Genomic DNA, 14,870 nt, shown 5'->3' with positions numbered 1-14,870 from the left:
TTTGTATCAGTCTGTCTCACTGTGGGAGGAGGATACCTCATCTTTGGCTCTGGAACCAAACTGAGTGTAACAGGTAAGAACAAACATTTATTTTCCTTCAGTTGTTTTATTGTAGAAGTTGAAAATGTGTTTAAAGTCAGTTTGTGCTGCTTCAGGCTTTACATGTTAGTTTGTTCATAATTAGTAGAGAATTCATCTGCAGCCATTGTTCCATAAGAAAAGCTCAATAATCTCTGAAAACATGTTTAAATCTCACTGAACAACTAAAGTTATTCTTTATTTCTGCAAATATTAGTGATGTTACAGATATTTAGGATTTGATCATCTCAGTAATTCTGCACCATCTGCTGCTTTCTGACAGCAACATCAGATTAGATGAAAAAATATTTAATATTGATTTGTTGGAATTTAGAAATGACCAGATTTTATCATATTTTAAATTTTTTGTGCATGGACTGAGACATTATGAAATAGCAGTGACATTCATGTTGATTTGACATGAGTTTTGAAGAAGTTTTAAACATCTTTAATAATCAAATAATTTTAATAATTAATGTGGTTCAGTTTTAAAGGATTTGATTTAAGAATGTATTAAAGCAATTTAATAAATGACCTGGAAGACTAAATGTAAAATTATAATGAACACAAATGATGCATACATTTAACTTCAAACACAATGACACAAATTCAAAGATATCAACCCGCATGTTTATGTTGCATTCATGTTAATCATGTATGAGCTGTGTGTTAGAGCAGGTGTATGATAGAATATCATACCTACAAGTTATAATGTATAAAAGTGTAAATGTTACCAGTCCATCAAAGGGCTAAAACAGGCTGAGAAGCAGTGATGTACAGCTACACACCTGCAGCCAATTAACAATCAGCAGCTAATCAAACATATTTGTGTTTTTAATGTAGAAGAAAATCTGAGCAGCCAGAAACAGACGACAGAGGCACCGAGAAGCACGCAGCAGAGCCCCGCCCACCCAGCAGGTCTGAACCCACAACCTTCTTTCTTTGAAGCTGCAGCGCCAACACCACACCACCATGATCTCACATTTATCTTTAATCCTTAGAAAATGTTCCTATAAAACTTTATTGCACTATTTAAAAGCATGTTTTTTGCTTCTCATGTGAGCCGTGCTGACATGAGGTTCTGACTGTGTTTGATCTGAAGCTGAATCCAGTGTATGTAGTGAACTTTGTGCTGTATTGATGAGTAGTTTAGTGATCAGAGTCCATGTAGTTTCCAGGATCAGACTGAATGCAGTGCAGTGCTGGAAGCTGCTGCTGACTGTGTGAATGTGTGTCTGTGCTGCTTGTTGCTGCTGTCAAACTTCATCTTGTACCCAGCAGGACCCAGAGTCCACGTGGAGGGGAACAGCTCCCTGCTGTGTGTGCCCCCAGCCATGTTTCCTTCTCTGGTCCAGCTGTCTTGTAAAAGACAGAAGAAGAACGGCGGGCTGGAGGAGCTGCCCCCTGCTGAGGGAGAGCAGCTGCAGCTGATCCATGAGCAGGAGAACAGCACATATAAATGCAGCTGCTACATTCAGCACAGGGGGCCCACAGTGGAACCACGAGGTAATGAAGGCTCGCTGACTGTGTTCAGCTTCAGGGATTCAGCTTCATGTGGAGATGCTGTCAAAGAGAGCAGAGGAGCAGAGGACTGACATTTGTCACTGCAGCTCCAAACATTTGACTCCTTTTTTCCACCCACAGATTTGGTCCCGTCTACATTCGAGGTGAAGCTGCTCCACCTGCTGTCCACAGTGCTGATAGTGAAGAGTCTGGTGTACTGCTGTGGACTCTCTCTGCTGATGATCCTCAGAAACAAGGGAGCGTCCACCAACTGCACACATGCTGACTGACTGTTTTCTGCTCGCCTTTTCTCACCATCAAATCTCATCCATTCATCTCATTCATCACTTTGATCAGTGTTATGTTTGTTATGATGTCGTTCACTGTAAACTATATTTGTTATGTACAGTCATTTAAATTTATGATGTTCGTATTTGCACATTTATTATAAAGTGGAAATTCACATAATCCACTGATCAAAATAAATGCTGATTGTCTGTTTTTTTCCATTTTTAATTTGGACATGGTTAATAAATAAATAAATAAATCATCGTCAGGTTCATGTTTTGTCTCTTGTGTGTGTGTGTGTGTGTGTGTGTGTGTGTGTCTGTGTATGGGGGGGGGGGGGTCTTATATTACTTTATTGTTCAGACTGAGATGATATTTTTACTGAAATACTCAAAAACATAATTAACTAATTCATCTGTTATTTCAGCTGTTTTATGTCATTTTGGCTTCATAATAAATGATCAGTACCTTATGAAACTACAATGACCAACTATGTTAACACATGTTTGTAATTGTGTTTAACCTCCCCATGGTCATCAGTGTGGTCAGGGTTCACATTCAAACCTTTGTATGTAATTTTAACCTGCATGCATTTCCAAGTGGAACTCTTATAACTTAGTTAACAAGTTAACCATAACCTCACTCCTCAGTCATTCATGGGTGGCCTGGAAGGTATGCATCCATCCATACATCCATCCAACCATCCATCCATCCAGCCATCCATCAATTCTCTTCTGCTTATCCTTTTCAGGGTCACAGGGGGGCTGGAGCCTATCCCAGCTGTCATAGGGAGAAAAGCTCTCTGGTCAATTTAGAATAACCAGTTAATCTAACCCCACTCACTGCATGTATTTGGACTGTGGGAGTAAAACCCACACAAACGCGGGGAGAACATGCAAACTGCACAAAGATAAAGCCCGGGCCAAGGTGGCTTCAAACTTAGGACCTTCTTGATGAGGTAACAGTATAAACCACTGTGCCACCATGCTGCCCTGGATGATGGATGTGTTTGTTTTTTTTAAATCACAAAGTTTGCAGGTTCTCCCTGAGTTTCCTCTGGAGTCTCCAGCCTCCTGCCACATGTAATCCAACAGCGCCATCTTCAGGTCATTGTTACACTAAAATCATTCAACTCTGCAGCGTAACACAGTAATAACAGTAATAATTACATCGTTACAGCAGTTATTATTATTGTTGTTATTATTATTATATGAATTATGGTGTCTGGCATCAAAGCGTCCGTGTGTGAGAGAAAGTCTTCCTGTCAGGAGAGCAAACACTGAATAAGGTGCAGAAAATGATTTTATTTTTAAATATTTATTAAGTGAACAACACAAAGAATTTCTGAGCTTCAACAAGAAGAAGAAGCCAAAGCAGCACGGTGAGCTTCGTGCGTCTGTCTCAGAGGTTTCTGTTGATCTGATAACACTCACAGATGTGCAGCAGCATCTTTGTGAACTCTCTCACCATTTAAAGATTAAGTTCATTAAAATAAATAAATAGAAGAATGGTTTTACAAACAGTGATTTATGAATTGGTTCTTTATCAGGAACAAAACTGTGATACCTTACAAAATAATGTGTCTTCATTATTATACATGAGTCGGTTTTGTTCTATAGATGATTATGATTAATGATTTCAGTTGATAATAATATAAATTCTGCTGTAATGATTCTTAAATAATTTATAGAAATGTTTCATGTGTTTTATTATATTAATGTTTTTCTGCTGTCGGGTTTCTCCCATCAGAGTTCAGCTGTGAGTTTGAGGTGTTTCTCTGGCGGATCAAAAACAGCGATCAGTGCAGACGCAGCTGAAATCAGACGGAGTTCGTGGAATCGGTCTCTGACCGCAGCGTGTAACTGTCAGCGCGTCATTAAAGTGAAAAGCCGCAGCTGACGGTGTGGAGGCTGCAGCGTGAACCCGCACCGCCGCCTGCTGCAGCACAGGAAGGAAGTGCTGATGCGCTGAGAGCATCTGATGATAAACACATGAACCCTTTTTTCCACTGAGCCCCCCCATCCGCACCCACACCCACACCCACAGTCGCAGTCACACTATTAATGACCCACTTTAAGTTGTTTGTGACCAAGTGATGAGAAACCTGCAAATCAAACATGCTTGATGGTTATGATCTGATTACAGTCTGATGTTGATTTAAGAATATAAATCAGCTGAAAAGTGACTAAATATCATTAAATTATTAATTAAGATGATTGTTTAACAGTGTTTTCTGCTCTGTCGTGTCTTCCTCCTCCCGCTGCCCCCGTTGTGTTTCATTTCTTAAAGTTTAATCCTGTGTGTATTTTACACCTCATACATTTACATTTTTAAGGAGGAACTGAAAACAAATTTGATTGTTTAGGTAATATTTTTAGTCTTATTAAGATTTCCCCCTAAAAATTATCTGGTTATTTTGACGGTTTAGCTGCTGGAAAAAATTATTTATGAAATAATGACAAGAACTTTGGTGAGTTCTTCTTTGACATCACAGTCAACAACATATTTATTTATTTGTTTTTGTCTGAATAATTTTCAGTAAATAGTTGCTGATCGTTATCCTGAATGTTTGTAAATTTTTTTCACATTAAAACAAATTCAGACAAACAAACTAACGTTAAATTTGTGAAGCAAAATGAATTAAACTGAATAATAAAACTGTAAATGTTGAGTTATTTTATTGATTTAATTTCTCTGTGAATCAGTTAGTCACATCATAGGTGCCGAAGAATTATTTCACTGGTTTCACGACAAACTATATAATAATTATGTAAATTATACTAGTATAATATTTTCATAAAGAATTACACCGCAGTAATTATTTTTGTAAGCGCGCTCTGCTGGAGGAAACCTAAAAAAACAAATGCACTGAAGAATTTATCTTTAATAAATGATTTATTAAAACTTGACATTCATTAAAAGAAAAATTCTGATGATCATGAAAGTAAATATTTAAATCTTAAAGTAAAGAAAAAAAGCATAATTAATAACACAATAATTAAAATATGAATTACATAAGAAAATAAAAGCTGCTGTGACCTGTTATCTCACATTATTTTATTACATTATTTTATATATTTTGAGCTTTTAAAAACAAATATTTATCAACAACAGATATTTATGATGTCTGTTTTTGTGTTGTTATGATTCTGGTGTTATGACGACTTTATGTGTATGTAACAAATAAAACAGCACAGAGAAACAAAGAGGTAAACAATCATAAACAGAGTAATTATTTCTGAGCTGCAGCTTCTGATGATAAACACATTCATGAGGAAAATTCTAAAAATCTCTTCAGTAAAACATTTATTTTGAAGGGAAATGCAAACTGTGCCCTTTGTTGTTGCTGCTGACAGTTCGGGCTTGTTATGAGCATGAATTCATTGAGCATCTGCGGCATAAGTTTGAAGCTGCTGCGGGAAAGTCGGTCAGTCTGGACTGCTGCCGGAAAGCTTCTTGTTTCTCACGATGGAGACCAGAGAGAGTCCGCAGAAGTACACCAGACTCTTCCCTATGAGCAGCGTGTACATCAGGCACAGCAGCCGCTCCTTAAACCAGTGTGGAGGAGGAGGAGGTGGAGGAGGAGGTTCAGGGAGCTCTGTGGAAGGAAAGAAAGAGTAAAGTCTTTAATGATCTCCTCCTCTGCTCTCTCAGTACTGAATCACCTCTGAGCCTTAATTACCTATTTCTCTTGGCTTTTCCTCCGCCATGTTTCCCTCATGATTGACGTAACAGTAATATTTATATGAGTAGATATCACCGTGCTCGAGCACCCTGATGGCGGTGACGCGCCCCGACTCTTTGATTTCCAGCTGCTCTCCAGGGGGCAGCTCCTCCGGCGGGCCGTTCTTCTTCTGTCTTTTCCAGGAGAACCGGACCAGAGGAGGAAACATGCCCGAGGCCTGGCACAGCAGGGCGCTCTTCCCCCCGCGTTGGGCATCGGATGCTCCCGAGTAAACGGTCACCTCGGGCTTCACCGTCGGCTTATCTGCAGTGTGACAGCAGCACAGACACACAGTCAGCAGCAGCTCCGCAGCGTCTGCTCTGCAGGCGCACTCTGAGATATCACAACATCTCTGCGGGATTAAATATGTGTGTCTGCATAACGGAAAGAAAATGTTTTGATTCACAGCAAATCTGAACTCTATCATTTATGATAGTCATAATACAAAACCTCCCGTGAACATATGTAAACATGCAGAACTGTTACTAAACTGTTACTAAATATAATGTCTACATGAAATATAGTCCAATCACTTATATATATATATATATATATATATATATATATATATATATATATATATATATATATATATATATATATATATATATATATATATATATATATATATATATATATATATATATATATTACAGTGCAGAATGTCAAAACGAATCTCTGTACAAATAATACTAATGAAATATTTTAGCAGGTTTTCTTTATTATTACAAATATAACGTCTCTTTAATCATTTTGTGAGCCAGTTTTTGGGTTTAGCAGGAGTTCATCTTCTGCTGACTCCTCTGAGTTATGAAGTATGTCATGAAATAATAAATATTTCTCTCATATCAGCCTGAGATTGTTTGACTGTGCCGCAATTACGTGTTTTTTTTCTCCACATACAAAAGTTTTGCGCTCATCTGCGGGACTCGCTGTTTGTTCAGCAGTTTATCTTTTATTATTTTTAATTCTTTAATAGCTGTTTAAAAACAACACATTATTTTAGCAAACCAGCTGCTGCTCATATCTCTGTTTCTCAGGAATCTTTGTGCCACATTTACACAGCAGAGCGACTCAGAGACATTTTTAACTTTTAATTTACAGACTCAGTCTCACAGAGTTATGTCTCCCACTTTATTTTTAAACTAAATTAAAAACTCTCAAATCAAAGCTGAGCGATGGTACCTGCAGCAGACTCTCTTCCTTCATAAAACTATATTATCTGGCTATGATAAATATTAAAAAATAAACTAATATTTTTAACATCATTATACAAACATCAGTTAATATTTCTGGTGCGACATCATTTAACAAACAGCTGTTTGGCGAACACGTGTCAGAGGCGCATGATCTGAACTTTGAAATATTAAATCAGTAAAACATTTTTTAAAGCCTGTTTGTATTTTTTAATTGTATTTTTGAAGTTTATATATTATCAACAATGTACAAAGCGTATAAACTGTCGGTGCCAAATTATGTTTACTGTAAATTTTGACAGAAAAAGAAAAGCTTTGCACATTCATACATCACTGATCAACTTCCCAATATTAAGCAAATAGATTTGCGATCATATATCTTTTTTAAAAAATGTCATAAATTAGAAAAAGCATGAAGACAAATAAGAATGATCTGTTGCAGTGATGAACTCTGCTTCATGTTCTCGGTGATCGTTCCGAGTGACTCCTCATCTAAAACACGCTGCACATTTCTTTAATGAGCTTTTATTGGGAATTTGAGCCAAACTGAAGAAGAGGAGAAACTCTCCCTCCGTCCTCGTGAAAATCATTTTCTTGTTTTCAGGAGAAAAATCCGCGGCTTTAATCAGCGCCCACGGAGCGCGTGAGCCCAGAGCGCGAGGCACTACTGAGTTATTACACTTCTTTAAACTTTAAAGATGGAAAACACAAAAACACACAAATACATAAACACAAAAACACACAAACACATTTCAGACACCTTCAGACTGAAGTTTTAAAGTCTGAGGAGCGCGTGGCTGTTTTGTTTCTACTGATTTTGATTTCGAAGATTTAAAAACAGAAAATAAATTTCAGAACTTTTACAGCAAAATCAAAGAGATGGAATAAAATAAAGTGAGTAAAATCCATCGTTATTCTTACCTGTCACAGAGAGCTTTGTTCCAGTGCCAAAGATGAGATAGCTGTTGGAGTCGTTGCTGGATCCTCCCACACTGAAACACACCGATACAAAAACCTGCAGCGCTCACACATCATGTTTCACTCCTAGGATTTGCTTCTCAAAGATTCATGGGCTTAAATCTGAGCTTCTCTCAGATAACCTGAATTTTTCCTGATTTTTTCTCTAAGCCATAATAAAAAAGAATTATACTGATAATCGATCATTTATTTAATCAACTTCTGTCAAACATCAATATGGATGATCAATTAATGATCTCTGGAATGTTATTAAAAGGAGAAACAGATTTTCATCTTCACTGAATATTTGGGGTGCGTGCGAGCATGTGTGAGCGTGTGTGTGAGTGCGTGTGCGTCTGTTTGTGTGTATTTGTAACTTAAATCTTAATATAAAATTTATATGGTTACCGGTCATTTTATCACGTATGCCTGGTCAACTGTACTTTAACACAATTATATAATCAGCCAATCACGTGGCAGCAGCTCAGTGCGTGGTCACAAACCAGCATCAGTATGAGGAGGAAACGGGATTTTAGTGACTCTCTATGTGGCGTGATTGTTGGCGGCAAAGCAGCTGCTCTGAGGATTTCACAAACTGCTGATCGACTGATTTTAGTAAACCTGGACTTTGCAGGAGAGCAGCTTGGAGCCAGTGGGATACAGCAGCAGAAGAGCACAGATATCCCACGTAGGCACAGGGAGAAGATGCAGCCTCCGAGCAGAAGTCGGGCCTTCTCTCTGTGAGGAAACAGTAACTGTCCGCTGTGCCGACCAAGTGATCCACTTCCGTCCTGATGGAAACCAAATCCTCCTCATTCTTCTTTAAGATTTCAGCTGTTCAACAGTTTGTTTTCATAACTCAGCTTTCAGGCCCCTCTTCTGTGGAACCAGCTCCCAGCTTGGATTCAGGACACAGACACCCTCTCTATTTTTAAGATTAGGCTTAAAACTTTCCTTTATGATAAAGCTTATAGTTAGGCCTGGATCAGGTGACCCTGAACCCTCCCTTAGTTATGCTGCTATAAGCCTAGGCTGCTGGGGGGTTCCCATAATGCACTGTTTCTTTTCATTCAAATTTTTTACTTTGTTTATACTCCACTCTGCACTTAATCATTAATTGTTATTAATCTCTGTCTCTCCTCCACAGCATGTCTTTTTTTCTCCCCCCTCAACCCCCCCTCAGCAGATGACTGCCCCCCCCCCCTCCCCCCCGAGCCTGGTTCTGCTGGAGGTTTCTTCCTGTTAAAGGGAGTTTCTCCTTCCCACTGTCACCAAGTGCTGCTCATAGGGGGTCGTTCTGACTGTTGGGTTTTCTCTGTATTATTGTAGGGTCTTTACCCACAATACAAAGCACCTTGAGGCGACTGTTTGTTGTGATTTGATGCTATATAAATAAAACTGAATTAAATTGAATAAAATAAAACAATAATATTGTAAAAGAGAGAGCTGGAAAATCTGATATTTGTCAGTCAGTGAGGAATGAGAGCATTTCTACGAGCTTAAAGGGAAACAGGGGCTCAGGTATTTGATGTGTGTGGTTTTTGTTCAGGCTGCAGGGCTCATTGCTCACTGTGGGGAGCAGATTTATGACAGGAGCAGTAATATGAGGCTGAATGAGTTGGGCTAATTTTTGCAACTATCAACTCACAGCTGTTCTGTTTTCTTATAGCTGAGAAAATATTTTGGTTTAAATCTGAATAAATATTTCCATTATTAATGTTCACAGTCAGAATCACTGTAAATGTCTTTGAGTCTTTCTTCTGGTACCAGTGCACATAATTCTTACTACACAAATCAGTTCCCACACAGCTGATGGAGACTGTTTCTCCAGCTCTCCCAGTCTGAGATAACTGGTCCTGAATCAGCTGTGCTGCCATGGTAAGCAGTGCTGCAGAGACACAGACAGATAGATGAAGGTCAGTGTGACAGTGTTTGTTCCAGGTTGGGTTTGTTGGCTCCTGATTGGCTGCAAACACTCACCTGAACACAGACAGCACAGAGCAGCAGCTGGGAGGAAAAGCATTGTGTGCAGTGGTGTTTCCTCTGGTGAACCTGGGGAGAAGTGGCGCTCTGATGCAGCCGAGGCCAAACGAGGACGAGCTGCCAGATCAGACGAGGGCCACGTGCTTTCTAACGGCTCCTCAAAGCCCCTGCTGTGGGCAGTATTTTCTTCAGTATTTTAAACAGTGTTTAAACATCATTGAAGATGTTAAATTACCTTAATTATCACCCAAAAATCAAAGTTAGCAGGAGGCCCAACAACACCAATGAATTTCTGTTAAATATGAAGACATCAGATCGATACGTTATTGATCCAAGAAGAAATTAGGGCATCCAGCAGCTTAATACGCACAATAAATAGAGTCCAGGTAATGGAGTAAAAAATATTAAACAAACAATAACAATCTATACTAACTATTCAAATTATACTAAGCTGTACAGGGTTTAGGGCTTTGAGATAAGGAAACAAAACAATGAACACAGGTATATGAATGAGACCAGTAGTGTAAGAAATATATATATATATATATATATATATATATATATATATATATATATATATATATATATATATATATATATATATATATATATATATATATAAATGTGCAGACGCAGACGTATACAGTAATATACAGCAGTAAAGTTATAAAATGTCTGATTTATGAGGTGCCAAACATCAACATATATAATGATGTTATGATGTGAGTTATCTTATTGTCCCCCAAGTGAAGCCTTAGAGCGTCTGATGGCTCCTGAGTCTGTCCGTCAGTGCTGCAGCAGAAAGCTTAGTGTGTCCATAAACCACTAATTCTGCTACAATGTTTCTAAATCAGTTTTAATAAAGGTCATTATTGTCACAGAGAGTGATGAATCATCCAGAGCAACATTCAGGTTTCACACAACAGCAGCACAGACTTACACGCTGCTGGTTTAACTAAATTCACATATTACACGTGAATTTACTCATGAGCTGCAGCTGCTGCTGCATCAGGTAAATATAGCCAGAAAAATCAAACGTTAACAAACAATACCTGAAAACATCCAAAAATGTTTGTAAGTTGCAACTAATGATCCGTTTGATTTTGGTCTTCCATCATGAATCTGTAGTATTTTGTTCAATGAGAAGTAAAACTAGAATCTAACTTGTTACTGCACTTATATAAATATTCATCCCTCTGACAGACTTTATATTTTATAAAACATATATAAAAAATTGTTGACTTGCAATCATGTCTTGTTTCATCAGACTTCAATCGGCCAATCCGATCAAACGACCTCGGAGCGAGCAGCAGAATCAGCTGATGAGTTTGTCATGTGTGAGCCTCACGCTCGCCTCTGCTGCTGAGCAGAAATGCTCTTTAAACAAACAGGTTTTCCAGCCTGCTGAGAGGCTGTTACAGCACAGCACCGACCAAGCACACACTGATTTCATGACCTTTTGTGATAAGTTTATATGAAATACCTTTTGAATCTTATTTTACAAAAACGTGTGCTGCCCGGTTTCACATTTTTCTGATCATTCAGAAGTTAATCAGCTCGATACAATTCTGAGATTTCAGGAGAGCTCAGAGACACTTTGCACTTTCAGGAGGAGATTTTTACTGTCGTGGTAAATAAATAAATAAGAAATAAATCTGCACACATGATTTCAGACGTCTTAAAGAAGTCAAAACAACCAAAACATATTTTGGAGGCAACAGGCACACATTTCTGAACTTACATATTTCATTGCTGCTCTTTTATTTGTAAATCTACACTGAAGACTTTCTGTGTTATGATGTGAAAGATGAAGGAAATTAATCTGGAGAAGCTGTGAATCTTTAGAGCATATTGAATAAAACATGTCCACCTAACAGAGGAGAAACATGCTGAAGGCTTTGGGAGTTTCTGTGGTCTGCTGCTCTCTTCCTGCCACAGGCACATCTGTTCATGTGCTGGTTTTTGTTCAGGCTGCAGGGATCATCGCTCACTGTGGGAGGCCTCTTTGTTGCACACACAGTAGTAGGTGGCTGAATGCTCGACACTGCATTTGTTGATCAAGAGTGCGACGTCCTCCCTGTCGCTCATAGCTGAAAACGTCTCTTTCAGAGGATGACTGAACTTTGAGACTTTTTTTTCACTGCGATCGTAGCGCAGAATCACTGCAAATGTTCCTGCATCTTTTCTTATGTACCAGTACACAAGACTGTTGTCACATGGTTCGAAGCCTCTGCACTTTATGGATGCAGCTTCACCAGCTTTCTTTGTTGATGCTAAATCATCCTGAATCAGCTGTGCTGCCATGGTAAGCAGTGCTGCAGAGACACAGACAGATAGATGAAGGTCAGTGTGACAGTGTTTGTTCCAGGTTGAGTTTGTTGGCTCCTGATTGGCTGCAAACACTCACCTGAACACAGACAGCACAGAGCAGCAGCTGGGAGGAAAAGCATTGTGTGCAGTGGTGTTTCCTCTGGTGAACCTGGGGAGAAGTGGCGCTCTGATGCAGCTGAGGCCAAACGAGGACGAGCTGCCAGATCAGACGAGGGCCACGTGCTTTCTAACGGCTCCTCAAAGCTCCCATCAGCCCCTGCTGTGGGCAGATTAGCTTTAAAGGAGGCCATCGTGCCTCTGTGTCACACTCTGCCCCCACGCTGCCTCTTTTTTCTCTCTGGTTTTCAGCTCAAACAGAGCTGCTCTTCTTATTTTAAAGCTGGAGTTTTGTTGGTTTTGCGTTTCATTTTCGTCCTTCTGCTTTTTTATTACTCATGTTTTTTTTAAATATCATTTACAAATGTTTTTTAATTTTTATTTTATGTATTAATTTATTTTTGCTGTCATTGCATGTGTGTAAAAACAGTAATAGTAAGTTGCTCCAAACCTCCTGCTGCTGCTGCCAGTTTTAAAGGGATAATCTGCAACATTTCCAGTTAAAAAGTCTAAAAATGGCTCAGCTGTTGTTTTATATCTACTGTCTTTCCCAGATGTTTTAATGCATAGTGTAACAGTCCCTTTTAATTTATTGATCTTTTATCAGTATCATATGGTGACACTAACAAGCTCTCACAGCATTATCATAACTTTTATGTTGGCCTGGAATAAAAGCTGAATTTGTCAGATGACATCAGCTACAGTAACTGTACGAGTTCAACTGAACTAAATGTAAGTTTGCAGCCAATATTATGTTTTTGCAATCATTCCATTACAATAACATGAAATAATGTGAATATATGTACATAAAAATAATATTAATAAGCCTAATTGCAGCATCACATCTGTGAACATGATTTCTGACTGAGTCACCGTCTGTATATTAAACACTGTCATCAGCATAGAACAGCACATTTATGCAGTGGCAGTGTTGCAGAGACTTATTCCTATTATAAGTTATATAATAAGATTACTGTAAGCTGCTCTGTGAATTACCTGGTCTTCCACTTTATGAGATGGGAAAGTCTTAGTTTAATTTCAAATAAAATAAGAATTTGGTTCCTTTCTGCTCCAAATTTAGAATTTTTTACAAGTTACTGGGATGATCCTGATACTGGGAATGTTTTTCTCTTTCTTTTAACCTGATTTGTGTGAAAACAGTGAACAAAGAGAACACCACACTGTGTGGGAAAATAGATAATTGACCATAGCTGTGCAAACATGAGTCCCTTTGAATGAGACATGGATCAGAGGGCCTGGAGAGTTTAGAATGAATGTTTTTATTTTTCCTTTTTACTGATAAAGTCAAAACCTGCAAATATTTAGTTTGAAATTCAGCTGCAATTTAAAGGAGGAAAAGAAGTCCTGGGCAGCACCGCTGCCTCACAGCAAAAAGGTCCCAGGTTTGAATCCCCTGCAGCCTTTCTGCATGTTTGCATGTTGGGTTTGCTCCGGGTACTCCGGTTTCCTCCCACAGCCCAAAGACATGCAGTTAGTGGGGTTAGGTCAACTGGTGATTTGAAATTAACCATAAGTGTGAATGGTTGTCTGTCTCTCTGTGTCAGATGTGAGAGGTTTGCGTTTGATTGCTTTTAAGTGCTGGATGAAATTGAACTTTTCTACATGAAAAAAATGACCCATCTCACAGAAACCGGTGACGGTCAGAGGTCGGAGGTTTCTGGAATGATTTTCCTGTAAAGGTCAGAGCAGGATTTTATTTGCCCTCGTTTCTGTATCTTTGTTACTCTGTCTGAGGCGGAGGTGAAATGTGAAGCAGGGCTGTGGTTTGCTGCTCTCTTCCTGACATGAACAGTTTGATGTCTGTTCCTCTGCTGGTTTTTGTTCAGGCTGCAGGGATCCCTGCTCACTGTGGGAAGCTCTCTTCTCACAGGAGCAGTAGTAGGTGGCTGAATGATCGCGACTACATTTGCTGATCACCAGCTCACCACCATTTTCCCTCCTCATGGCTGAAAAACTCTCTTTTAGAGGATGAGTGAAAGCTATTGTTTTTTTTTCACCGGTACGATCATAACGTAGAATCGCTGTAAATGCTGTTGTGTCTTTCTTCATGTACCAGTAAATAAAGTTGGTGTCACACTGGTCAGTGCTTGTGCACAGTATGGGCACTGTTTCATCGACTCTCCTGGACTGGGATTTCTGATCCTGAATCAGCTGTTCTGCTGCCATGGTAAGCAGTGCTGCAGAGACACAGACAGATAGATGAAGGTCAGTGTGACAGTGTTTGTTCCAGGTTGAGTTTGTTGGCTCCTGATTGGCTGCAAACACTCACCTGAACACAGACAGCACAGAGCAGCAGCTGGGAGGAAAAGCATTGTGTGCAGTGGTGTTTCCTCTGGTGAACCTGGGGAGAAGTGGCGCTCTGATGCAGCTGAGGCCAAACGAGGACGAGCTGTGAGATCAGACGAGGGCCACGTGCTTTCTAACGGCTCCTCAAAGCTCCCGTCGGCCCCTGCTGTGGACACGTTTGACACATTTAGAGGGGCGTATTATACCTTTGTGTTGTTTTTTTCCAAACCTGCTTCAGTCTTTCTGTTAAACATTAGATCCTCCTGTTCCTCAGATTCCCCACAAGCCACCGAGGTCGACAGTTAAGACTGTTTTAAAAGTTTGATGTGCAAAACTTCCATCTAAAATATTTAAAAATAACCAGAGTAGCATTTTATATTTTGAGGGCCACATAGTTTCTAACAGGT

At 39.2% G+C, this 14,870-nt stretch overlaps 1 protein-coding gene across 1 annotated transcript; it reads right to left on the bottom strand.

Annotated features, from left to right (window-relative positions):
* Positions 1 to 4,903: 4,903 nt before the first annotated feature.
* LOC115796276 (uncharacterized) lies at positions 4,904 to 10,021 on the bottom strand. The gene is made up of 5 exons (XM_030752600.1): positions 9,965 to 10,021; positions 9,727 to 9,896; positions 9,317 to 9,634; positions 5,552 to 6,013; positions 4,904 to 5,467 (listed from the first exon to the last, which is right to left on the bottom strand). The coding sequence occupies exons 2-5, from the start codon at positions 9,767 to 9,769 to the stop codon at positions 5,298 to 5,300; spliced, it is 993 nt and encodes a 330-aa protein (XP_030608460.1). The 5' UTR covers positions 9,770 to 9,896; positions 9,965 to 10,021; the 3' UTR covers positions 4,904 to 5,297.
* Between the last annotated feature and the right edge of the window lie 4,849 nt (positions 10,022 to 14,870).

The sequence above is a fragment of the Archocentrus centrarchus genome, chromosome 17 (genome assembly GCF_007364275.1).
Source record: "Archocentrus centrarchus isolate MPI-CPG fArcCen1 chromosome 17, fArcCen1, whole genome shotgun sequence".
NCBI lineage: Eukaryota > Metazoa > Chordata > Actinopteri > Cichliformes > Cichlidae > Archocentrus > Archocentrus centrarchus.
The sequence above is the reverse complement of the archived record's forward strand: the minus strand, read 5'-3'. Positions and strand labels throughout refer to the sequence as shown.